The sequence below is a fragment of the Lagenorhynchus albirostris genome, chromosome 6 (genome assembly GCF_949774975.1).
Source record: "Lagenorhynchus albirostris chromosome 6, mLagAlb1.1, whole genome shotgun sequence".
Taxonomy (NCBI): Eukaryota; Metazoa; Chordata; class Mammalia; order Artiodactyla; family Delphinidae; genus Lagenorhynchus; species Lagenorhynchus albirostris.
This window is the reverse complement of record NC_083100.1, coordinates 65,599,576-65,626,446: the sequence shown is the minus strand read 5'-3', so window position 1 is coordinate 65,626,446 and position 26,871 is coordinate 65,599,576. Positions and strand designations below refer to the sequence as shown.

At 35.2% G+C, this 26,871-nt stretch overlaps 1 protein-coding gene across 4 annotated transcripts in view; it reads right to left on the bottom strand.

The window, feature by feature from the left end:
• The window catches only part of SCN9A (sodium voltage-gated channel alpha subunit 9), an 86,583-nt gene that overhangs the window by 15,555 nt on the left and 44,157 nt on the right, over nt 1-26,871 (bottom strand). For 3 of the 4 annotated variants that reach the window (XM_060152733.1, XM_060152730.1, XM_060152731.1), the window contains exons 17-22: nt 19,836-19,956; nt 10,232-10,386; nt 8,538-8,711; nt 5,506-5,628; nt 1,554-1,835; nt 711-764 (exon numbers count right to left, since the gene is read on the bottom strand). In XM_060152733.1, the coding sequence (XP_060008716.1) occupies nt 711-764; nt 1,554-1,835; nt 5,506-5,628; nt 8,538-8,711; nt 10,232-10,386; nt 19,836-19,956 (909 nt within the window). Of the gene's footprint in view, nt 1-706; nt 765-1,553; nt 1,836-5,505; nt 5,629-8,537; nt 8,712-10,231; nt 10,387-19,835; nt 19,957-26,871 lie in introns of all 4 variants that reach the window. The other variant, XM_060152732.1, reaches the window with a different exon arrangement.

Sequence of the window (26,871 nt, the reverse complement as noted above, 5' to 3'; positions counted from 1 at the left end):
ATGAATATAATCTTCAAATTACTACAAAGGGCTTATCCACTGTAGTACTTATTCTCAGATTGTAGGACAATTTAGTAAGTAAAGGACCTAATGCATAATTTTTATTTCCAGAAAAAAATAAAAGAGATATCACACTTATATAAATCTTTTTTTTTTCATTTGATTACAACGTCTTCTGTGGCTTTTGTGACAATATGAAATAGTCAGCAGTCTTCAAACTTCCTTAGTGTGTGACTAATTTCGCATAAACTCTTTCAAGGAACTTTAAAATATAAAAGCAGTAAAAACTATGAATAAAATATGTTACTTCCTTTTTATTTTGATAAACAAATATTTACTGAGCACTTATTATTGCCAGGCTGTGCTAAGCGCTCTACTTAACATTTTCTAGTTGGATCCTCACTCAGAACAATCCCATGACGTAGGCGGTGAATTACTTTCTTTTCATAAATCAATAAACAGGCTCGGAGAGATAAAGTAATTTGCTCGAAGTCATATGCAAGCTTGTCTGATATGGGACAGCCAGAATTTAAGCCAAGCTCTGTTTCCAAATGCTGCACAGGTAACCACTAGGCTACCACCAGGTGGGTGTTCTTCAGTGTGTGTGCACATACCAAGGGCTCCTTGGAGCTGCTGTTTGAAAACAGCCTAACTAAACTAAGGAACTTTTCAAAATTGTAGAGTTTAGTGTTATGTTTACCAATACTTACGTTAACAGAATCAACTGCTGCATACATAATAACCATCCATCCTTTAAATGTTGCCTGTAAATATAAAATTTATAGAATCTGAACCTCATACTTTAAAATAGTCACAAGTGAGTTTAGTGTGTTTAATATTATAGCATTTATTAATTAATACTAAATTAGTGAGTTTTACTATACAGTCGTCCCTCGGTATCTGCAGGGGATTGGTTCCAGGGCCCCCCTGAAGATACCAAAATCTGCCCATGCTCAAGTCCCTTGCATTAGGCAGATGCGAACCCACAGAAAAGGAGAGCCCACTGTATTTCAAAATACCAATTTAACATAAGATGCTGTGTCAAGGGAAAAAAGGGGAGGGACACATCACAAAGTCACATCCTAAATCTGACTCCTAGTTAATTATTGCCAGGTTGTCACAACTGCCTGTGAGTTTTGTACATGAACTTTAATTTTTTCCAGAGTGGGGAGGAGAATTTTATGAATAACAAAGGAAACAATTTTTTTTCCATATCTTAAGGATTCTCCATACTCGTGGGAAGTCCTTCTCATTTCCCTGTAGTGTAAAAGTGCAGTCCAAAACATGACTATTCGTTTTTGGACGCAGTATTCAGATGGCACAGTGGCAGGGGGTCAGGTGACTCCAAAAAGGTGGATTAATAACTCTAAAATGCAACAGAACCCATGTTCTGTTTTCATGTTTATAGGCACATGTTCTAAAAAGACCAACTCTATTTTTAAAGTCACAAAGTACTTTATCTTTAATTTTTAGTTAATAATTATATAAATAATGACAGCTCCTCCATCCAGTGTGCACCAAAATGTCAAGCATTCATAAAAGGGCTCACTTACAACTTGAAGCAGAGACAGGTAACCAAGTCCAACATTATCAAAGTTCACTTTCAGGTTCTTCCATCGCACATTTTGACTAACATTCATGAGTGCAAAACACTCAGAACGATTTTCAACTTCACTTGTAGGAAACGGTGACCCATCTGTGGTGTTAACACACTGATAGAACTTGCCAGCAAACAAATTTACTCCCATGATGCTAAATATTAGCCAGAATATAAGACACACAAGTAGCACATTCATGATGGAAGGGATTGCACCTATGAGTGCATTCACGACCACCTAGCGTTCAAAAGAAAGAATGATTAGGATTAGTATGAATGTTAAATGGGCAACATTAATGAAACACAATACAGAATTAAAGAAGTTAGAAAAGCCACCCTTACATGTTTAAGACATAAATCAACCAACACGTACTTATTGAAGGCCTACTGTGTGCTCATCAGGACAAAATAAGACAGGAGCCCCTTGATCAATGAGTTTACAAAAGTACATGAGGATCACACAGGGAAACTACTAGCAACAATACAGAACAAATCACTAAGATTATATGACAGCTTAAATAAATGAAAAAAATAAATAAAAAGAATAAACCAAAAACCTGATACACGTAAGGTGAAGCCATAAAATCTGCATGCTCTAGAAAAGAAAGAAATTTATAAATGTAAACAATTAAAATAAAATGTACATTTAATGGTTCATAGTCCTAGAATTACCAGTGCTAAAATTCTCCCATATAGCAAAACTACTAGTACGTATAAGCTGGAGTTAAGATTGGGAATCTTTTCACGGTCTGAATGCCATAGATTTAACTGGTTCTGCTAGTTGTGTGATATGTAAACTTAATTAAGACCTTGGGACCTCTGTTTCCTCATCTACAGAATGAGAGCAGTCTTTTCAAATGTATTATTCTAACTCTAAAAACACTTTACACATAAGCCCTTGGCTAAATATAGATAGTGCTGGCCTCAATTAAAACAAAAAATGCAGAATAGTTTATCTTTAATACTCCGTTTATTTCTGCTTTTCAGCATTTCCACTACTATTGATCACCAGTGCCTCTTGCCACCCACTGTTCCTTCATGGCGACCACTGTAGCATTTATCACTCTCCAGATTTTCTAAATTACCTCATCTTTCCACTTACTATCTTCTTACAGTTGACCTCTACTCTGAATTTGAGTGCAAAGGTGTTAAAGAATAACTTGTTCAGTGAAGAGCACGTGCTCCCTTTTTTTTTTGCAATGTATCAAGCAGGATCCCTGATTACTTTTGAGATTGTCTAGAGCAGGAGTTGTCAAACATTTTCTTAAATATTTTTGGGTTTTGCGGATTATATGATTTCTGTTACCACTATTCCATTCTGCTATTGCAGCGAGAGATCATATATAAACAAATGGGCATGGCTGTGATCCAGTGAAACTTCCTTTACAAAACAGGCATCCAGCCTGTAGGCTTTGGTTGTTGACACTTGGTCAAGAACAACAGTTATTACCCTGGGGCTCATGGGTAGACATGGACCTGTAGAGGTTCCATGGGGGCATGAAATCATATGAAGAACATTATTATGGGTATGCTTTCTTTACGGAGAAATGATTTCTACTTTTATGAGATTCTTACAACGTACATGACCCCCAAAGGGTTAGGAAGAACAGAATTAGAGAGTAGAATTCCAAGTGGTCAGCTCTCATTCAAGCCTACATTTTCATCCTCATTTCCTGCTACCCTCCCACTATGCTCATAACCTAGGCACGCTGATTCTTATAGTCACTGCTCAAACACACCTTGCCTAGTCAACTCTGTCCTCTACCAAGTTGCATCTCTGCCTGGAATGCCCACCTGCCTGTGACTTGGGGCCCATTCTTTCAGTCATGGCTGCGAGGTCACCTCCATATGAAGCCCCTCCCAGACCTCCCCAGGCAGCCACTTTCATCTCTACTCCCGTAGCCCTGTGTGCCTACTGTTTTATAGCAGATGTCACAGAATAACTACTATTCCCCTCTCTGTGTCTCCATGACCGCTGTCCTGGCTCACTCTTGGGGGCCTGGGGTCTATTTACCATTGTACTCTTCTATAGTACAAAATTTGACACACAGTTTTGGTGCTGAAAGAATGTGCGTAATGACGAGTCTCTGAGGGAGATGGATACATATCGTTCTGACGAGAAGCCATTTGGAAAAGACAGTAAGTTCAAGAACCTCAAGCCTTTTTAAAGGAAGCTAACTACAAAATGCCTCCAATCATATTTCATTTATTCTTTAAAACGACCCTGCAATTTGAAGAAACATCCCTGTTTCGCACAGCTAATAAACGTAACTAAGTAGACATACTTGCCCCTCCAAATATATTAAAACATTCTCCTGCATCCAATTCACCTGTATATTAGATAAACAACAGAGAGCAAACAGGGTAAAATAATGGAGTGGCTTAATCACTGAGGGATGTATTAATATCTTGATGGGGAAAGTATATTACTTGATCATGAGAATGGAGTACACGCTCTGCTTGAGTCCAGGGATCAGTCATAAGTTCTGAATAGATCGCAACATTCTACTAATGCTCAAAAAGAAAAATTAATGTCAACTCCAATACTACCGTTCTGTATAAAATGAAACTTGTAATTTCAATTCTTACATGACCAAAAGTACTTGACTTTTACTTATGAAAAAAAATCTTTGTATAATCATGATCTTTCATATATTTACATGGGGGCCAACATACACCGGATACACTAACAAGCAGAGGTTACAGCCATAATTAGGTTATAGTCATAATGTAATGAAGATCTGCTAGACTAAAACACATCTAACATTCATTCACCTGAGGCTTCAGATTTCTAAGCCCCATTCCAGAGTTTATTACTCAGTATATCTGGGGTGGAACCTGGGAATTTGCATTTCTAGTAAGTTTTCAGATGATGCTGACCACATTTAAGAGATGCAGTAAGCAAATTGTTCAGAGACTACAGTTAGAGAGGCAGTCGGATAAATAAATAAGTACGATGCAATATAATGAGGATGTTATGTGTCTGAACATATAGGAAGGATGCTCAATTATACCTGGTGGTGGACAGACAAGGCACATTTAAACTGAGGCTTAAAAGATGAGTAGGTATTTACTATATTGATGAGTTAGGATTGAGATAGGGCAGGGAGAAACATTCCTGGCCAAGAGAACGGAGAAATGAGAAAGCAGGAATATATCTGGAGAAGAAGAAATTCAAGGAGAGAAGCAACAAATGAGGATGTAGACTCATTGGAGAAAATAAAGCATGGATTTTATGAAGAAGTTGCTGGTTTAATACAGCCCTAAAGCTAAGTTGCTGGTAGTCATTATTTATCTCACCTTGTTTGTTTCTGCAAAATGAATCTCTTTTCAGGTACTATGCTGCCTACTGCAAATTAAGTAAAATCAGAGCTTTAGTTTTCTCAAATATAATTTGGAGCTATTTCCACTTTCACTGAGCCATGTATTTAAAGAATGAAATTAAAAGTGACGCCTGATGCTACTTCACTTCTCTGTCTTTTCTTATGCCCCACACCCAGGGTAGTTCCTTAAAAAATTGTTTGAGCACCTGATAAAGGCAAGTCCTCCGTGACTTGTATATGAGAGATACTGTTAGGACTAAGAGTGTCCCCTTCACCTGAGTTTCCTAGCATAGGAAAGACGGTCATTTAGGAAGGGAAAAGTCACTTATTTGAATCACTGCCTCACAATATAATATAGAGGCATTACTGTATTTGATTTAGTCTTTGTTAAACAATAGGCATTGAAATACTGCATCTATATGCACATGTATACACACTTTTATACATAAACAGCCCATATATACGTATATATATGCACATGTGTGTAAATATAAACAGTCCATAATTCCTACATACCCATTTTTTCATATCTTACACTCCATTAGGAAATATGAATATTATATTAGAAGTTTAGTATTTTCTTACCCTCATTCCTTCAAATCTAGATAAAGCTCTCAGAGGTCTTAAGGCTCTAAGTGTCCGAAGGGATTTAATGGGGCCAAGGTCTGAGTAGCCAAGAGTGTTTGCGACCAAAGTAACCAAAGAAACCTAAAAAAGAAGAAAAATTTCATTAATCATTTCAATGAAATAATAAAGCATGAAGAGAAAAAGTCAATTTCAAAGATCACTAAGAGCAGTTCAACAAGAACAATATGATTTTATACATAAAGTTATCTACTTATTGTCTAAAAATTGGATAAGATAGATGCTTTTTAAAGGAAATAGATTTAAAGGAAAGTTAACCTAAATAAGATGAAATAATAGAAGGAAAGTAAGTTATTTCTTATATCTGAATAAAAAAATCACACATGCTTTTCACACTTCTGTAGTCAATGGTTTTTTACCTGCTTATTAATCCTGAACATTTAAGTAAAGCAACTATCAAAATTTCAATTGGAATAAAGCCCAGGGCATAACGAAGTGTGTGATTCTGAAGCTAAGTTAAAAGAGTGTGTCAGGGCTTCCCTGGTGGCGCAGTGGTTGGGGGTCCGCCTGCCGATGCAGGGGACACGGGTTCGTGCCCCGGTCCGGGGGGATCCCACATGCCGCAGAGCGGCTGGGCCCGTGGGCCATGGCCGCTGAGCCTGCGCGTCCGGAGCCTGTGCTCCGCGACGGGAGAGGCCGCAACAGTGAGAGGCCCACATACCAAAATAAAAAAAAAATAAAGTTAAAAAAAAAGAGTGTGGCAATCACTCAACCAAATCTAAGTCCCAGTATAGACCTTTTTCAAAAGCACTCTGAAGACTTATGACTTTGAGATGAGGCAAATTCCCCAGAAGATTATTCTGACCTACAGTTTCTCAGAATTGGCACCAAAGATCTTCCTATCAATAATTAGTGGGAGGAAATCTCAATGTACTGAAGAGAGCACACAAGCAGGTGATCTCACTGGCTTCAAAAACAACATAGACACACAAGAACTTCGTCATATTAGACGGACCCTCCACAAACACCATCACCAGTATCCAACAGAAATTTGTGTTCTTATCGTAAGTTATCTCTGAAGAAAGAACATGGACAGAAGTAAAATCAATACATGTTTTGGTAAGGACCAATGAGCTCTTCAATGACCCAAGATCTGGATCGGTAAATGTATTCAGTCTTTGAATAAGTTCCATTTAAAATAGCCATTGTTTCACACTGCGTGCAGCAGGAGGCAATGCCTAAGAACAATGTCCGCAATGCAGTTCATTGGAATTAAGTAATGACTGAAAGATTGAAGTTTTCCAGGAAAGATTAGGAGCAACAGGAGAGTCAAGTTCCTTATGTTTAACTATTGAAGAAGTAGAAAAATTTATTGCTTGCAAGTTCACTACTGCTGCTATCAGAAACACAGTGAACTGATTTTTGAATCAGGATGTGTTGAAGTGTTTTGCTCTCATACAGTTACTTCTAAATGTCTACTAAATGTAACATAATTCTTTGTTTTTAGGTCCTCATGCTATGTATTCAGAATTACTAACTAATCCTCAGTATCACTCTTAAATTCACCCAGTCATTCAGGTCCATTATTTCCCACTTAAGTATGCTTTAAAAAATGTGTATTTTTTAATCAGAATAATAAATGTTCCTTTTTAATCAGAAAAAAATAAAAGTTTAAAATGTCTATGATAATTTGAATAACCCCTAAGGAAATGGTTAACCTGATCTCCAAACCACTGTTAAATGAGTGTTATTATATTGAATATATGTAGTCTGTAACTGAGAACATATGTATATGCATATATTTATCTATTTATGTATACATGTGTATGTGCATGATATATGCCCCTACTGATGAATAATGCTCAATCAGGTAAGTTTCAACTAATCAGGAAGCTTGCAGAAATCAAACAAATCCATCCTCTGAATATCAAATCAAAAGAACATCAAATCAGGTTCTGAAACCTGAATATGTACCAGAATCATGCGGAGATCTTATTACAAGAATTTTCTGCGTCCCAACACCAGAGTTTCTGATTTAGTAGCACTTGAGTTTGACCTGAGAGTTGGACCTGAGTATCTATAAGAAGTTCCCACCCACATGTGCCGATGCTGTTGGTTCAGGGATCACACTGTGAGAGCAACTGTGCTAGATAAATTTCTCAATTTTTGAGAAATAAAAAAAATCTCAGCTCCTCCCCAAAATCCACATGCCTAGATTTGCACCTCTATCAGCAAGACAATTGAGTGGAGTTTTGCTCTCTCTGTTGCATTATGAAAACATTATATATATATAATTATATGCATTATGTGTGTGTATATATATATATACACACACACAAACACACACGTATATATAATTTATTTAGTTAGTTTTTTCAAAATGTTAAATATTTCAAATTGAAGCTATATAACTTCCCTGAATTCTGCATATTTACATACCCCTAAATATTGAGAAGCACTACTTCAGATTTTCAAATACAAAAAAATTTCATTATTAAATAGCCATAACTCTTTCTTAACTAAAAATAAATTCAACTCTACTTGTAAACGTTTTTTTTAATCTGAGATGAAAAGAACACTGACAATATTTTTAAAAGTTTCTGAATCTCATATATTTTATAATTTTTAAAAGATGCAATCATATTTACAGGTTAAGAGAAAAGAAATAACCTACATTCCTTCTATTATTTCTTATTTTGGTTAACCTTTCTTTAAAACTATTGTATTACAAAAGTGTTCATCTTACCATTCATTTTTCTAGGCACTAACTATGTAACGTATATGAGAAAAAGGTGAATCAAAAAATAATCAAACATGAAATCATTAACATACAGTATCAAAAATTAAATATCTCATAGAGGAAGTCTGAGAGAACGTAGGAGATATAACGTATAGCTATGCCTGCCTTGGAAAAAAAATTTTTTTGCATATCACCTATCTAAATATGATAATATTTAACATTAGTGAAGGTTTTTGAGAACACTTATTTGTAAGAATAAATCCCCTTTTAAAATTTACTCAAAAGTACCTACATCGACAATTAAGAAATCCAGCCAACACCAGGCATTGGTGAAATAGGTTTTATAACCATATGCTATCCATTTTAGAAGCATTTCCAGAATAAAGATGTAAGTGAATATCTTGTCAGCATACTCCAGGATAATTTTAATGGTCTTTTTCTTTTCAATATATATATCTTCAAAAGCCTGTGAAAATAATATTCAGATTTAAATTTGGTACAACTTAAAGCTTATGATTCATGACAAAAACAGGAAATGAAATTCTGATAAAGAGAACACTGAGATATAATACTATTACAGGCCAGCTGTCTTTCTTCTGGTTTACAGTTACTGTGTAACACTTAGTTCTAGCCTTTGCACCAGTGCAGGGGGCTGATCACCAGAGGTCAAGAGAAAGAGAGTACAAAAGAATGAAATTATTTATAGTCCCCTAAAAGAATCATGATCTCTGACACATTCAGGGATTTCCACTCATCTGACTCCCCTTTTATCTTCCTTCAAATTAGGTAAGTCCTAGTAATTTAAGACATGATTCCAGGGTCAGCCCCTTTTATAAATCTCTCTAACCGTGCACTCTACTTCGACACAGAAGTAGGATTTAAGCCCTCGCCTTCAGCTCTTATGTGCTTGTACATTCCCAGTGCCTAGCACTGTGTCAAGAACACAGCAGGAAAGGTTTGCTAAATGAATGAATGCAGTAGCTTAATAGGGCTATAGAACACAGACGATGGTTTCTTCCTTTGAATTTTGCACCAATACTTTATCATTCATTAAAAGTTTCAGCTCTACAAATCACTGTTATATTTATTCCATCAATGTGACATCTTTTAACACTTTCCAAGAAATTTTAGTAAGTGATAGACGATGGTACTGTGGTCATAGCCACAAGGCCCGTGGGAAATAATCTGAATGGACTTAAAGAAGTGATCTCACTGAAGCCACTGAAAATGACTGCTGACCTAAACAGGTCTAAAGTATTATATTTTTCTCTTTCAAGTTTAAACAATATTCACTTTGTTGGAGAAAATGAAAGCAAAAGGACCTGTATCCTTGGTGGTAACACTGGACTACCTGTCCATAGTCATGGACTTGTGCCATTCTTATTCTTCTTATTCCAAGTTCTTATATCAATACTTTAAAAATGATCCTTAGCACTTTTGTAGAAATGTAATCCTCAATATTGAAGAAAACAGAGAAGTTGGAACAGAGAGAATGGACAGATCCATGAAGATGCTGAGAGAAGGTTCTAGCAGCTAGCAGAGGTTCTGAAAGACAATGGAACTGAAATGCAAGAACTGAAGTCCAGCCCGCAGGACTCTTCTGCTTCCCTTCTCCGAGTTCTGGAGGAACATCTACCGTTCTGAAATCCCAAGCAGACAACACTTCCTGCTCCAGAGCTTAATCATGCATATACTTCACTTACAAACACATCCCAATTCTGTATCACTTGTGCCTCTCACTTCCCTAATGCTCTCTGAGCTCCTTGAGAAAAGTACCTGGATCTTATCCAACTTTGCATTCAGGGCAGCAAGAATAATGCCAGGCATGGAGTAAATATTTACTGAGCTAACTAAAATGTTGTCCTTAGGACTGATCAGAGGGATTAATTTTTAAGTAAAACCATTTGCCACGATATTTTTATCTTCAACTCATCTATTAAAAATAATGACTTAATTGATTTAAGCGTTAGATGTCAGATCACTTACCAGAGCACCACTGCTAAGCAAGATCATGAGAACAATGAAGCTTTCAAACCAACTGTGCTCAACTATCCTATAGCAGGTCTTCCTGATGTTCCACCAGATTTTTCCTTTCCCTGATTCTGTGTTAACTTGGCAGCATGGGAGCCTCTGCACACAACCTGGCAAGAAAGACAGGCATGTAAAATCTGGATATTCAGAATACATAAAATACTTAACATACATTATTTAATGCAAAGTGCTCCCTACGATAGTTCCTCAACCAAATAATTTCTAACGCTTACACCTGAAGCTTCAAATAGTTTCAACTTGGATGCTGCCTTTTCTCATCTCTTAACGCTCCTTGGTGTTTTCTTAATACTTGTATCAGTAATTTCTAACTTGGGATGTATTCGTGTTTTCTGTTCTTCCCTACTTTCTCATCAATCTCCTCTACAGTGTTTAAACCACATATTGTTCTTTTTATGATTGCAGCCCTAATGTAATCCTAATACACAATGAGCAGTAAATAATTATTGGTTAACGAATGAAAATCTCAAGACAAAAATGTATTTCATGGCCTTCTTGATATGAATTTAGTCTACAGTCTGGTGCTGCTTCAACTCCTCTATAAAAAACCCTTTGAGAAACAGCATTCTATGTAACACTTTAAAAATTAGTAGAAGGTCTTATAAGTCAGTTCCAAAGAAACAGATCTTGATTACAAGAAACAGATGAAACTGTTTCAAGTACTATAAGTTAAAAACAAATCTGACTCTGGAATCCCAGATGTAAAACACACTGCCATAAAAAACTGAAGAATATTTTATTTAAAGTTGTTTAGGTTAAGTCATTCATATCCCCATCAAACATTTACTGATTAACCTCTTTACTCAGCTGTGTACATGGTCTCTTCTCCTCAAGATATCTATTACTGTGTTTTGGTTAGGCGGCTAGATATAGAAATAAATGACTATAACTGGATAATGCAACTAAAATGACAGATACGCTGGGGTTATGTTTGATAGCTTGGAAGAAATTCACCTAACCTGGCTTATTTGTTGAGAAAGTGAGGTCAGAGGAGGTTTTCTAGAAGAGGTGGGACCTGAACTGAATCAAAGTAGTAGCCAAAAAGAGTGGAGTGGAATTCCAGGCCAAGAGGCAGCAAAATGTGCCGTGTACAGGACTTACAAGTAGTTCAGAATTTTGATGAAAGCAAAGTGTACAGAAAAGGCATGGATGAGAGATAAGGAAGAGAAACTGGTCAGATTATGGAAAGCATTTTCTCCCACCTTAAGGAGTTTGGCTATATCCTAAATCCTAACGAGGAGTAAGTGAAGGGTTGTAAGCAGAAAATTACATAGGAAGATTGTAATTTAAATAGATGTCTCGGGCTTCCCTGGTGGCACAGTGCTTAAGAATCCGCCTGCCAATGCAGGGGACACGGGTTCGAGCCCTGGTCCGGGAAGATCCCACATGCCGCGGAGCAATTAAGCCTGTGCGCCACAACTGCTGAGCCTGCACTCTAGGACCTGTGAGCCACAACTACTGAGTCCACACGCCACAACTACTGAAGCCCACACACGTAGAGCCCATTCTCCACAACAAGAGAAGCCACTGCAATGAGAAGCCCACGCACACTGCAACAAAGAGTAGCCCCCGCTCGCTGCAACTAGAGAAAGCCTGTGCGTAGCAACGAAGACCCAACGCAGCCAAAAATAATTTTAAAAAAATAAAATTAAATTAAAAAGTAAAATAAATTTATAAAAAAAATAATAATAATAAAATAAATAGATGTCTCCAGCAACTGTGGAGGATAAGTTGGAAGAGAAGAAGAAGGAGGGGTGGGGAGCAAAGAAAGACCCAGAGCTAGGAAAACCATTTAGGGTCTGGTTCAGTATCCCCAACAAGAAGGATAGATTTGGGCAGCTCTGGTTAGGAACTAGAGCAATAACAGAGTCAAGACATATTTGGCCGGTAAAATCAACACATTTGCTGACTGATTGGATATGGGATGTAAGAAGAAGGGAGAAGCCCAGACAACTGGGTGGATATCAGTAATGAAATGAAGACCACAGGAACAGGAGCTGCTTGGGGTGGTAATGAGTTTGAGATGCCAGTGAAACCTCTAAATACAGACATCCTGTAGATATTTGGAGGTGTGAATCTGAAGCTCAGGGGAAAAGTCTGGGCTGGAAAAGAATGTGTAGGAATCATTAGCACATATGTGTCAGCTGAGATCAGGACAGTTGTTGAGGTCACACACAAAAAAGTATTTAGGATGAGGAGAGAAAAAGGTCAAGTCTGGAACATTCTAGGACAGCAATATTAAGAGACAGAATTCAGTGGTATGCTGGAGCCAACTCATACTGGTTCTTGACAACTTATTGTTAAATTGCCAGGAAATTTTGCTAGCCTGCTGTTAAATGCAGCTGTTATCAAAAATTAAATTGTATAAACTTAAAAGTATAACTTACTTTAAAAAGGTAATAAATACTAAAAGTATATTACTCTACATTTTACTATTATCTATGCTCTTGAATATATTTAAGCATTCTATCTGGTTGGGAGAATATGTTATACTGTTGGGCTACTACGTATCTCTTCCCAACTCTACATGCAGCAAAGTCACACCAGTAGTTTGAGATTAGCCATGGTGGGAATCTTTACAAAAGTCATCAAATGCTATAAATCCAGGCTTGTTGATTTTCTAGAGTAGAATTAAGAAAGTGATGGAGAAAATGTTAATAAAGCAAAAAGTATGCCATATTGGTAGCCATTACACTGTGAATAGCACAAAAAATTGAGGAAATATTCTTTCATTATTCGAATTCTATTATCTGATTCAGCAAATATTTGTTCACATCATTGATGAATGGGTCAAGTTTTGACACACAGCCTTTTTGTTTCACTCTCACCTTACTGATTAACGTAAATGAAAATACCAACCAACCTTCAGGTTAAAACTATACTTGTTCATCAGTTGCAACCACTGTTGTTTATAAATACAAAATTTTGGCAACATTCAACAAAAGCATTCTGTGGGAACCAATTAGCTATATGAATGTTCAATGAAGGATGTTGATTATATTACTGCCTGTAAATTGTGTACCACATATCCTTTATATCAGTAAAATATATGGTAAACTGATGGATGTCTTTTTCTTGGAGAACTGGTTGTTAAACATTTACCTGTCCACCACTGGGAAAGGTGGGAAATGAGAAAACCCTGAAGGAGGTGACAAAGTTGGGGTGGGGAAAATGTACAAGAGGCTGCAATAAAAGAAAAGTCAGGGAAGAGTTTCATGAAGGACTGGTGAACACAGCTATGACCAAGAGAGGCTCAGAGAGATAATGATTGCAATTAAAAAAAAAATTAAAGTTGATTAAAAAATAAATCATCAAAATTACTTAAAAAAGGAAGAATTTAAAAAGGAACTACAGTGAATTCTTCTCTTAAAAATTTTAGATCAAAAACCTCGTTTGGAGGGAATGTAGAAGGTGGGAAAGCAAGAATGAACAGCACTTTTTAGAGACTTGTTTTAGAAGTTAGGCACTCAAAATAATTTACTTGTCTATGAAACAATATATTTCATTAAAAATATTGAGCCTATCAAGTAATAACTTCATATAATCATAAGCTGTCTGTCCTGAAACAACAAAGGTAGAATTCTCTTGATGAAATACATTTTTTGGACAATGTCTTGTTATGGCTTCTTTTACGATTCTGTAGCGAAATTAATTCATTGATCCTTAATATGAGGTATCTCCTAGTACTTTAATTTCCAGTTTTATAGAAATGTAGCAAGTTATGTTTTCCTCCCAAGTCTGACATTTTTGCTAACAATTTTATGTGATCTTGTCCTTTCTCTCTGGAAACTTCTAAGTTCCCAGAAGGCTGAACTGTGCCTGTTATGCCCTTTCTTTCTGCTCACAGTACTTACTACAATCCTCTACATAGATTCACATGCTGGGATAGTTGACTTAGAAGACATAACCCCCCCAAAAAGAGTTCTAAAATAATCTAAGCATTAGTCATGATCTGAAGGGTTATGTCTTTGTGAATTCTAGAATTTACACAAAATTTGGATGAAACAGAAAAAAAAAAAAAACACAACAACAACAGGGTGAAAGGAAAATATACACATGGCTTCATTTATCCAATGTTAATTACAGTTCACATGACCTCAGATCTGAAAGAATTTATCTTCATTGTATCTAAAACAATTACTTTATATCTCAAATGCATTTAGTAAAGAAAGAATATTTTATAAAATGATATGAAAAAATAGTAAAAGGTAAGGTCAAAAATTGACACCAGATCATCTTTTTCAGGGCAAAAGAAAACACCAGATAGAGTGGAAAAATTTAAGATGGAATTTTTTTTTATTAACTTAATGCTTGAGACTTTAGAATTTATTTTAAAAACAAAGATCTTGTGCAGAACAGAATCTATCTGCATCAAGTATAATTACCAGAGGAGAAAGTTATCTCTTTGGTTAAGAAGATTTTACTATTTGGGATTTCTTTTTGTAGGTCTTAAGGTGGAAGAGAAATATTACTCTTATGATTGAGGCAGGAAAAGGCACTATATACTCTAATTAGAAAAGTAAGTAAACTTTTTATCTGAGATGAAGGTTCATAAGTATTGTCCTCAGGATTTATCACACCTCAGAGAGTTTCTCTCTTATTTTGAGCAGGAGAATAGGACCACTGCCTGTCTAGCTTTTATGCAAAGGCATATCCCAAGAGATTTCCAACCTAGCTGGTTAGCAACATTATATCACACCTTCTTTTTTAAAAGGACTATTAATTAAATGTAAATACAGCACAGAATGTCTCAAACATTTTAAAATAGGTCCCCATGGGTAAATGCTATTTCTTTTGGGTGGTTTCATTAATTTGCTCTTGTGATCCATTAAATAAAATCTCTATTGTGTTTCATCATGTTAAACTAATGCTTTCAAATAAAAAAGAAACCACAGGCCTCTTCTAAGTTTAGCCATTAATAAAAATATAACAGCATGATCCGCATAATTAATATAAAAATTTATTAGGAAAACATGTCTTTAAACACTTCTTAAAAACTTCTAAATCCTTTAAAACAAGTTTTTTGTCCACATTTTCTTTCCAAAAAAAGAAAAATATAGGCACAAAGGAGTTGGTTATTGTGTTACTAAACTTAGAATTAGTTATTTTATAGGAAGTGGAACTCAGAACATTTTGGGGGAAAGTTGAGTTAGCTCCTCCTACTAAATTAATAGAAAATACATTATTTTAAGGAAAAGAGTGTATCCTTCTCACACCCTAATCTTGATTTTGTGAGTTACTAATTGTATAATCCAAAAGGAGTATAATATAAAACCAAGCAGAATCAGAGTCATGGCATGTTCATAATTATACAGATTGCAAAGACAGGTAGAATTAAGGACAGTGAAGAGCAGTACCAGATCTGGGGAAGGTACCTGAAGTCTTGAATGACAAAGCTAATGAAACAGAACTAAGGAAAAACACAGAATAAGAGGGAGGAGAAAAAGGTGAAGAGGAACAAGATGCAAATGAATAAAGTGATAGTTACGAAGTTAAAAAGGATCAGTGGATGTGAGGCTATGAACAACAAAATCATTTTAGCATTCGTCTTCACTGAAACACAACTATTCTGATTTAACTCTCCCACTTCCTTTGATTTTTCTGCTGCCTTTCAGGTAACAAAAACCTCTAGAGGCCAAATGCTACTGTAAACTGGCACTGGTTCTAGCGTAACACTTTTCAACCAATCACGACTTGGTAAGGGTCATTTCCACTATGAGTAAACAAGTTCCCAATTTTCCATCCTGTCAAGCCTACTCATTTTGAACTCTTCATGTGGAAACCATCTATTTCCAGTTTCTTGAGGCCTCAAGCTTGGTGTCATCTTTGACTCTTCTAAAGAGAAGAAAGCTTTAACACCCAATATCGAATCCACCAGCAAATCCCTTCAGCTTTAACTTAAAATATACTCAGAATCTCAAACTCTCACCATCCCCAATACTCCCACAGTAGTCTATGCTCCCATCATCTCTCACCTGGATTACCGCAGGGACATCCAAAAGGTTTCCCAGCTTCTGCCCTTGCTATCCACCTATCTGCTCTTAAGATGGCATTTTGTAAGACTTCTAAATGAGATTCTTATGTTTTTCAGTCCTCTTGAGATCTGGCCTCTACTGTGTCTCTAACCTCAACTTCTACCACCCTTTCCACCTCTCAATCTGTTCTACTCATACTGGCCTCTTGATTTTGTTTTCAAATGTGCATATCGCCACTTCAGGGCATGTGCCTTCATTACTCTGCTTAAAATACTCTTCCTTCATATATTTGCATGGTCCAATGTTATCTTTTTAGAAAGGCCTTCTCTGACCACTCTGTTTCTATGAGAGTAGGCTTCTACCCCTCAGTCTTAGTATTCCCATTTTCACTTTACTTCTCCATAGCATGTATCACTTATCGGACCTACTAAATATTTATCTATTTATTTGGGTAAGAAACATTGTTTTGTTTTCCCTGCTCTATCTCTGTCTAGTGCTCAGGTCTGGGCCTGGCAGACAGAAGGTATTAAACGATTATTCGTTGATTGGATAAAAGAATGATTAAGTGGATAAAGGGTTGAAGGGCTCAGAAAATTGGTTGCCCTGTTTAATTTATCAGGCTGAGTCTCTTAGCCCAGCAGGTCCGGTGAGTATAAAGTCTCGAGTGGAGCACAGCTGCTCAAAGTGATATGACTCAGAGATGTGTGTTTGCTAGTATATTTTCTTGTCATTTAAAAAAATATATTTATCTGTTTATTTACATTTTTATTGAGAACATACATACAGTATACTACACATATTTTAAGTATACAGATTGATATTCTCATGTAACAGCCATGTAGGTCATGATATAACATTTCCAAGCACCCAGAAATCACCCTCATGCCCTTTCCCAATCTGTACCCGCTAAAAGTAACCACTAGTCTGACTTCTACCTTTGTAGATTGATTTTGCCTATTCTTCTCCTATTTTGCCCATTTCTTCCAGCTTTACTGAGGTATAATTGACAATTAGAAATTGTATATATTTAAGGTGTACAACTTGATGATTTGATATAGGTTTATACTGTGAAATAATCACCACGATCAAGTTAATTGAATTGCCAACACCTCACGTAGTTACCAATTTCTTCTCTTTGGGTGCGTTGAGAACATTGAAGATTTACCCTCAGCAAATCTCAAGTACACAACACGGTATTGTTAACTATACTCATATTGTTGTCCATTAGATTTCCAGAATGCATTCATCTTGTACAACTGAAACTTTGGTTCTCAGTAAATTTTCAGTGGTCAAGACCACAATTCACTGAAAATGTGTTTCTATAATATCTCTTATATACTAGACTCAAATTAGAAGTTATGAATAATCTCCAAGTCATTATATAAGTATTCTCATTGGTATTTTATGGGATTAAAATAACTTTTGTAAAGTTTGATCTCAGTAAGATAGCACCTACAGTCTGAAATAGCTTAGCATTAATACTTTCTGCAGAGGGTTTAAGGTTTTCTAAAGCCCTTTTCTGATATAGAGCCATAATTTGTTTGATAAGCCCAACTTCTTTCTGGTTATCCTAGAATTTTAAGTCAGGGTCATTCATAAAATGTGTGGAAGAAATCTTGGTAGCATCCGTACAAATTTAAGTTTACATGGTACTAGTCAATTTAATTTCATCGTGATGCTGAAATACATGATGATACTCTTAAATGCCTTTAACATGAACACTTCTAAAGAAAACTCCATGTGTTTTGCTTATGGTACTAATTTGAGCTAACACAAATTTCTATTAATTGGGTGTCACACTTTTTTGCTTCTCACACACACAAAAAATGACATTTGGCTTTTATTTAAAGAGAATTCATGCATCCATTGTAGTTTGCAGATATCTTTATTTGCCGGTCATTTTGTTTACTGCATGAGTGTTATAGGAGACTGGTTGAGAAAATCTTGAAGAATGAAAGCGAGTCAGTGATTTCCACAAAAAACCACAAATGCTGAGAGTTTAAGCCCATGAGTAGATTGCGAGCCATTTAGCATCAAGGCTACCATTGCTTCTAGATAAGACTGTTAACAAAATACTTTAAAAACAATAAGGAAACTAGAAGGAGATGAAAGACAGTACTGTGCTAATTAATTTATTAATGCTATCTCATTTAATCTCTCAACATCCCTATGATATGGATGTAAAATGTACCCATTTTACAGATAAGGCGTCTGAGGTACAAGATTAAAATGTGCTCAAGGTCTCACAGAGAGTTAGCAGTAGGCCAATTAGAACTCATATTTATCATGCTCCAAAGCTTGTATAATAAATTATCGTATTACATTGCAACCCTACCAAAAAAGGTTTGCGTTTTTACTTAGATGACACAATACTTGCTTAGAAAACTGCATACTTTCCCAAGTCAAGTTCAAAGTTACTGCTTTGAATAAAATCCCTGAAAAATTCCAGGAGTAGTAAGACGTTCAGTAAGATAGAAAGTGAAAAGGAATGAAAAGAGGCACTGTTATAAAATAAGACACTGAGGCCAAATGTAAAGGGCCTTACATGCCAAGTTAAGGACTTCAGGTTTTATCCTACCAATGGTTCTCAAATTTTAGTGTGCATCAGAATCCCCTGAAGGACTCGGACCCTATCTCCAGAGTTTCTGATCAACTTGTGTGTTTTGTGATCAACCTGTGGCTAGAAAGGGAGAGGTTAGGACTGACTTAAAGTCTAGCTTGAGAGGCAAGATAGATCATGACGTCACTAAATGTGATAGAGACTGGAAGAAGCTGTAGATTACATGTGGAAACCCCACTGAAGTTTGTTTTGAACTTATTCACCTGTTGTTTAAAGACAACAGATGGAGATGAGCAATGGGGAGCTGTAGGCAGATCTGGAACTTGAATGAAGTCAGGGGTAAAGATAAAGATTTAAGAGCAACAGTACAGAAATGGTTGCTTACACCACAGACATGGATGAAACCGCTTAGGGCTAGAGAATAAGAAAAGTAGATAACCAAGCATCAAAACGTGGGGAAACGTCATTATTTAAGGTTTGTGCATAAAAAATAGTCACTAAAAGAAATACGGGAAGAAACTCAGAATTCGCAGTGATGTAAAAGAAGAACAAAAGTAGAGTGTGGCCTCTGAAACCAAGGGAAGGAAGAAGTTTGAGACAGACTATGGTCAACTGTCTCAAATGGTTTCCTGACTGAGTAGCTCCAGCTTTTGATGAAAAGGACAACAGTACCATCTACCCCATTAATTTGTTTACTGGTTCCATGGAACTGAGAACATGAATTAAGGACCTAAAGGAGAATATGAACATCTTTCAGTAAGTAGAGTGCTGTATAGTATAACAGCGTCACCGTCATAAATTATTGTTAGTAGCATATCATAAGTGTGGAAACTGAAGCTTAGAAAGCTCCAGCAACTTGCCCTTAGTCACAGAGCCATGACTGAATCAGCATGGAATAGAGTCTTCTGACTTTTTACTCATCAACCCCCAGTAAGTATTAGGTTTTAAGACCAAAGCCAAAACACTAATAAATGGCTGCTAACTGAGGTCTCAATTTTTCTCTTACCATCTGTAAAACAGGCCTCTGGCTCATCTGAATTTACAGGCTCAGCCTCTGCTTCCTCTCCTTCTCCTGGCACAGGGTTATCAACTGTGCTGCACTCAGAGGAACTCGATCCGTTCAGCCTCTAAAAAGAAATTCACCACCCCACCAGAGAGTTCATTTAGGGTTCATTCAAATCTTGCATTAAAACCATATTTGATAATCAGAGTCATGCAAAGTGTTATGAAAAGAGATTAACAGTATGATGGCCATAAAAACATATAAACATACATTGAGGTCAGGTCACCTTACAATGCATCTGTGCTTGATCTTTCTATCTACACATCCTGTGAAAAATACATTTCCTTATTTTTCGTATGCTAACAAGTTATGGACAGAATTAGTCTTAAGGTAATATTTTTATGTAAACTATAACATCTGCAAAGTATTGGCCACATTTTTATTTTGTTTTATGTTTAATATAAATTTGTATACACCAATAATTACTATTTTAGAACAACCAAGACCCTGACAGAAATAATATACAAGTGCCAAATTGCCAACACCTGATAACTGAAAGGTCAGATCTGACAACTGGCAGAAAAAGCTTGTTGGTGCTTAAAATTTTTAAAAAGAATAAAATCAGTGTAAAATGAAATCCAAACATATTTTTTTCTATTAACGCTTGGATTTGAGAATATGTATCAGGATGATATAGATAGAAGGCCTTTCATCAAAACAAAAAAAGTCAAATACTGTATTGGAATCAAAATGTCAAAGACCATAGTAATTATCTTATCCAATACCACCTATTTCAGTGATAGAATTTCAGGATACAGTAGAAGAGATCATAAATATTATTTATAATGTCAAGAGATAGTGGCTACTAAAGTGAGCACCACATGCAAACTCTGAAACAAAGACTCCATGAAATTGAACATGGCAGACCAACACATGAGAGGAATGAACTCATTGTCATTATGATCATAAAACTGATCATAACACAAATTTTCCCCACCCAGAACTTTGTGATCAAACATGATGTTTACACACATACACATACACAGAAAGTTTTAGATAAAATACATACAGCAATTGTAGCAAAACTGTGTCAAATTTTCCTAATATTATTTTATAAGGGGTAGAGCAGCACATCAATGGAAGAGTTCAATTTTCATTCTCATTTGCTAAACGACATGTGAATATTGAAAACTACTAGTTATTATAGCATGTACTTCTCTTAATAAGATTACAGCTTTACTTGTTTTTTTAAGAATAATTCAAACAAATGTAAGTGCTAAAAATGAGGAAATACTTATTTCATTTAAACTGATTCTTCAATCTATTGATTTGCATTAAGATCATAGGTCCAAACTAAAATATTAACTTTTAGAGAATGACTTTGGAAGCTAAAAGTATCCTTTATGGGTACCACATTAAATTCTCAGTACTATTATTATCACACAGTATTCAATATCAGTAAAAAAGGCATTGATAAGAATTGAACATAAGGAATGATGTAAGCAAAGTGGTTTGTATAACTGAGGTAAACAATTATGAACACTCTATTAAATTACTACTTCTAATCTACATTGGCATAGCAGTATTATTCCCACATAGTCGAAGAGTTTTAGAATATTACGTTATTAACAGTATCAATATGAAATTTCACTTAAGAAGCAGGTTAAACTGATTGAATTAATCTAAAATTACTTAAAAAAACAAATAAAAATTAATTGTAAGACAATATCCTGTAAGACTTAAGGTTTTAAAATATATATTACTCCAGGAAACAATGGGGAAACTTATAATTATTAATGTGTCCTATTGTGCCAATTACCACAAAAACCCATTTTAAGTACCATATCTAAAAGACTACAATTATTTGATGTCTTCAATTCCTGACCTTTCAGTTGCAAGTGAACTGTCACTAGGGAATTGAAGGACAAGGCACTATGATTCTGTGGAGATGAGACCAAACATTTCCATGCTGAAAAGAAGTTATTGGCTTGGACCTTGAGGAAAAGCAGTGGGTGAAATAGTTGATAGAATACAAAGCTCCTCCCTGCTATTAGCCAAAATGCTGACAACTAGGATATAGTTATAATGATTTTTCTCTCACCTTGTAACAACTTTTAAATAAAATGTTTCAAATCTGCAGAACCCTGATGTATGTTAAATTAATGAAAGCATCTTCAACCTCAACATTTGGTTTTCTCACTCTTTAAAAGAGCATTAACAAAGCTGACTCATACCAAGTTAATTTATAAGTAAAAATTAAGATGATTTTATGACGTGTATTCTTGCCATTGAAGGCTTCCCCCCCATAACTTTTATGGCAATATTTTGTCAATTAAATTCGGAGTTTGGCTCGGATCTTACATCATAAATGACAGTTATTCAAAATTATTCCTCACTGGAACAGAAATTATCAAAATATTTAATATGAACTATAATTTGTATCACAAGCCAAATTCAATGTTTAGAATGTTTTTAGGAATTCAATGTTTTCCTGGGAATGCATTACGTATTCACAAGTAGCTATTTCAGTACTGTATATAATGTTAAATATTTATGGGCATGTCCTAGCAATATAGACAGTTTAGTTTTAATCTATTCAGCTTTTAAACTTCATACCTACTAAAGCAGAAGTTTCTTTAACAGGGTCCAAAAAGGACATTTTTAAATAGAAAGGCTAACATCTATTACAAAGGTTTTCTCTTGAAGGTAAATTCTTTTAAATCTCATAGTAGGCATTGCTAGATTTAACTATTGAATCTTCTTTTATGCTTATTTAGTATACAGTAAAGATCAAGTCAATCATTTGTATCATTTTATATAATTAATTATATGATTATTTTCATTTCTGTATACTCAATCATTTACTATTTAGTTTTCTTGTGATTTTGGAAATGGAAGAATAGTTATACTATACTAAGAGCAGTGAAATAAATACTTCAGTATGAAAAAGTTCCCTTCTGGTTTTATAAATAGGTCATTTTAAAATTTCACCTCGATTTTATTTTTAGTAAAATGTGAAATATACTTTTTGTCTATTACTTCTTTGCTTGTCAACAAAGATAATTCTTAATCTGTCGTGGTCTACATATAAATAGAAATAAGTGTAAAAATAGGACCATAAAGGTAGACTCACTAGTATAGTATAGAATAGGAAATATGCTATAGTTAGCATTCCTGACTTTTTATTAAATAAGACGGTATTGACTGTAGGTACTTTCTAATTTTTTTCTTTCTTTCCTTTAAATAAAACCTATACACTTGATTCAAAAATTTCAAATGTACAACAGCATGTGATGAAAAATACAAGTCCCCTCCACTCTCGCCCTGATTCTATTTCCTTTAGGTAATTACTATACTATATATATGTACTTTTTGACATGTGTTTCTATATTCTTCAATGAGCATCCATAAAACACTGAAGTAGTTTTGAAACGTCCTACTCTTGATTATAAACTTATGTAGCTATTTCACTATTGAAAATATGATCAAATTAAAGCGTAATTATTCTTCATGGATCTCCTTTTGTCTTGAAGGTGTGTTTTCTACAACACTGCATATAGTTAGAAACTCTGTTAAATATAGGTGTCATATGAAAAACTGCCCTAGGCTGGTCACTTACAAATTTGTTACTGTCATTTCCTGAAATAGGCAATCTCATTGTAAGCCTATTTGATGCTAGTATAGGATGGTGGTTAATGCTAGTTGGTCATTTATTTCGAGAGGTATGAAGTAGGATTGTCTAATAACTTGACAATCTGGCACTCAAAATCAAAAACACTATCAACATATAGCAGCACTGTAGAAAACACAGAACTCAACAAAAGCCTTATTCAAAGAGGATGGTTGGTGTTGAAAACATCCGAAAGATGTCATGTTTAAAGTACATGCTATAAGGCTGTTTGCTCCACACAACACAAGAAAGGTATTCTTTGAGTAGCAGAGTCTAGAATAGTTATTTCACCTGAACGTCCAAACATAAAAACCCAAAGGACAGCAAGATTGAAAGAAGCAAATCAAAAGGAAAGGATGGGCATATAAGGGCAGAAAAATTATGGGAGACATTAGTGATACACTAAGCTCCACTGTATGTCAATAAACAAGAAAGACTTCTATTAGATTCAAATCAATATCACCCATCTTTTAATTTTATAGCCTAATTTTACAATTGATATCTATAATGAGGGCTCTGAATCTATAATGAGGAGTGAAATGGTAAAGTTTAGAATAAAGGATCAAAGAACATTTACAGAGGAATTCCACAGTTAGCTACTATGCTTTGTGAGAGAAGTCCAATGTTTTTCCAAGTTTACCATTCTATTATGGGATAACTTGAATTTTAAAGCCAAAATATGCTTTCCTCTCCCTTGCAATTGTTAGGCTCTTTTTTTGCCTTCTGAAGAAATGCAAACACTACCCCTTTCAGCCTTTTAAAACTAAAGATTACCTATGGTATTACCATTTGTGGGTTTTTTTTTTTTTATTTTGAGAGTAATGATATTTAGTTTCTTTACATGATTTAGCTTCTGGGCCCCTCAAAGTCCCTCAAATCCTTTTCCAGTCTCTCTGGAATTCTGCTTTCTCTCAAAATTATTTTTAAAAGGCAAATACCATATGCTAACACATATATATGGAATCTAAAAAAAAAAAAGTGGTTAAGAAGAACCTAGGGGCAGGACAGGAATAAAGACGCAGACATAGAGAATGGACTTGAGGACACGGGGAGGGGTAAGGGTAATCTGGGACAAAGTGAAAGAGTGGCATGGACCTATATATACTACCAAATGTAAAATAGATAGCTAGTGGGAAGCAGCCGCATAGCACAGGGAGATCAGCTCGGTGCTTTGTGACCACCTAGAGGGGTGGGATAGGGAGGGTAGGAGGGAGACGCAAGAGGGAGGGGATATGGGGATACATGTATACATACAGCTGATTCACTTTGTTATACAGCAGCAACTAACACAACATTGTAAAGCAATTATACTCCAATAAAGATGTTAAAAAAAAAAAAAGGCAATGACCAAAGTTGAAAAGTACTCCAGATACACTTCATCAATGGAAAATTAAATATTTTTTCCTCTCTGTGATCTAGATTTTCATTTCACTTCCATTTAAATTAGCAGAAAATAGTTTATTTACTAGTTACAGTAAATTCTTTTCTCACATTATGGGCAACTAAAACTCCAGCACTTTTTCATATAAAGAGCAAGAAAATGGAGTTTTTCCTTTCCTAGTGTTTTGTTTATCGCTACTAGAGAAGCTGTGTAGGCTTTTTGGGAATAGTTGTTCATTCAGCAGGAAATCTACTTAACAACTCCATCACAGGGTCAGATGGTTTATAGTATTAGTTGATGGAGAAATAATGAGGTCAAATCACAGTCACCACCAGCAAAATTCAAAATAAAGCAAATAGTTTACTGAAAGTTCCTAGTTTTCCCAGAATCTTCTAGCTAGGGTACTTTCTATTCAATAACAGGACAATTTACGGGGCTGAAAGATCAAGATCAAGATCTTGCGTATGAAAACAAACAAACAAATGCAGCAAAGTTGGGCCATATAAGATCTGACCGGCTATAGATTTCTCAGCCAGATCCTACAGTATCATCAACTTCTTTCTAATGGAAAGGCAAATGGCATTCGCCAGTAAGGTCTTGAAAGGTAAAGCAACCACCGTTATTCAAAGGCTTTGTGCACTAACACAGAACTGCTATTTGCAGAGGATAGTTATTTAAAAAGCTGAAATACAGTGGGCCAAATCAGAAGAAATACCTTAAAAACTTTAGGAACGAACACTTAAACAGTTCTACTTTTGAGGCCTGCTAGGAAACTCCAAGTAGGTAAATACGGATTGGAACACAAGCAAACATGACAGGAAAATGTGAGGTAAAAGCATATACTCTATGACTCAAGGTCACTAAATATTATTTATAATAAAAAAGGAAATGACAAAAAACAAACTACCTGTACATCTGAGTGATTAATGGTATTCCCTAAAACTACCCATAATGAGGAAGGACAAGGAAAGAAATTCCAATTGCAACAATTCCAATTGGAACGTTCCAATAGTTTTTAAATACCGGGGCTTCTAATACTGCAAACACAATGTAAAATAAAATTTGGCACAGATAAAATATATTTTTCCTAACCTTTATGTAGATAGCTTCTGACAAAGAAAAGTATTGTATTTCAAGTCAATTTTTTGCAACTGAATTTTTGTTTATCTGGAGAACAACCACTCCTTAATATGTACCTCAAGTTTTCTAACAGTAGTTTGGTAAAAAAAAAAAAAAAAAAAAGTAATAATAATTTAGGAATTAAGCACACACACACATACACACACATATATATTTCTAGAAACAGTTTTCTCAAAAATTGTGTTTTAGCTGTACATATATAGATTCTATTGTATATGTGTACATCTTTACTTAGGTTCTAGGGGAAGGAAATTTACTGCATTTTGGAATAAAATGGTTCTCTAAAATATCGCCTGTAAATCACCATCAATTTGAAATAGAAAAATATGTCTTTTACCTAGGAGCACCTTTAAAATTAACTGCAAGTAAACTAGAACAATTATATGTTTCTTTTTAAATTTGAAACTCCTATCATTACTATTCCTAGAGTGTATCAATTTTAGGATAGCGTTTTGCTTCCATCATTGCAAACGGAAAACAATAATACAAACATCCTAACAATGACAGAGACATTGAAAATATGAACTGCATTAAATATAAAAAAGGCAAGATTCTTATTAATGTGGATTTTTGTCCTTCCAAGGAATTTTAGAGTTCATTCATTCAACAGGTTATACTAAAATTAAAACAAGATATTATATCTGAGTAGTATATTTCTTTTATACGTGTTAGCCAGATACAGCAATCCATATTAATCTTTCTAATTTTAGGGAAAGTGTTTCATGTCTTATTGACAGGTTTAGTGTTCACTTCGTAATATGTTCCATTTAAACCTCTTATCTTTCTTGAGGCTACATGTATATTTATCTCCTCATGAAATATATTCAGTCATCCCTCGGTATCCTGGG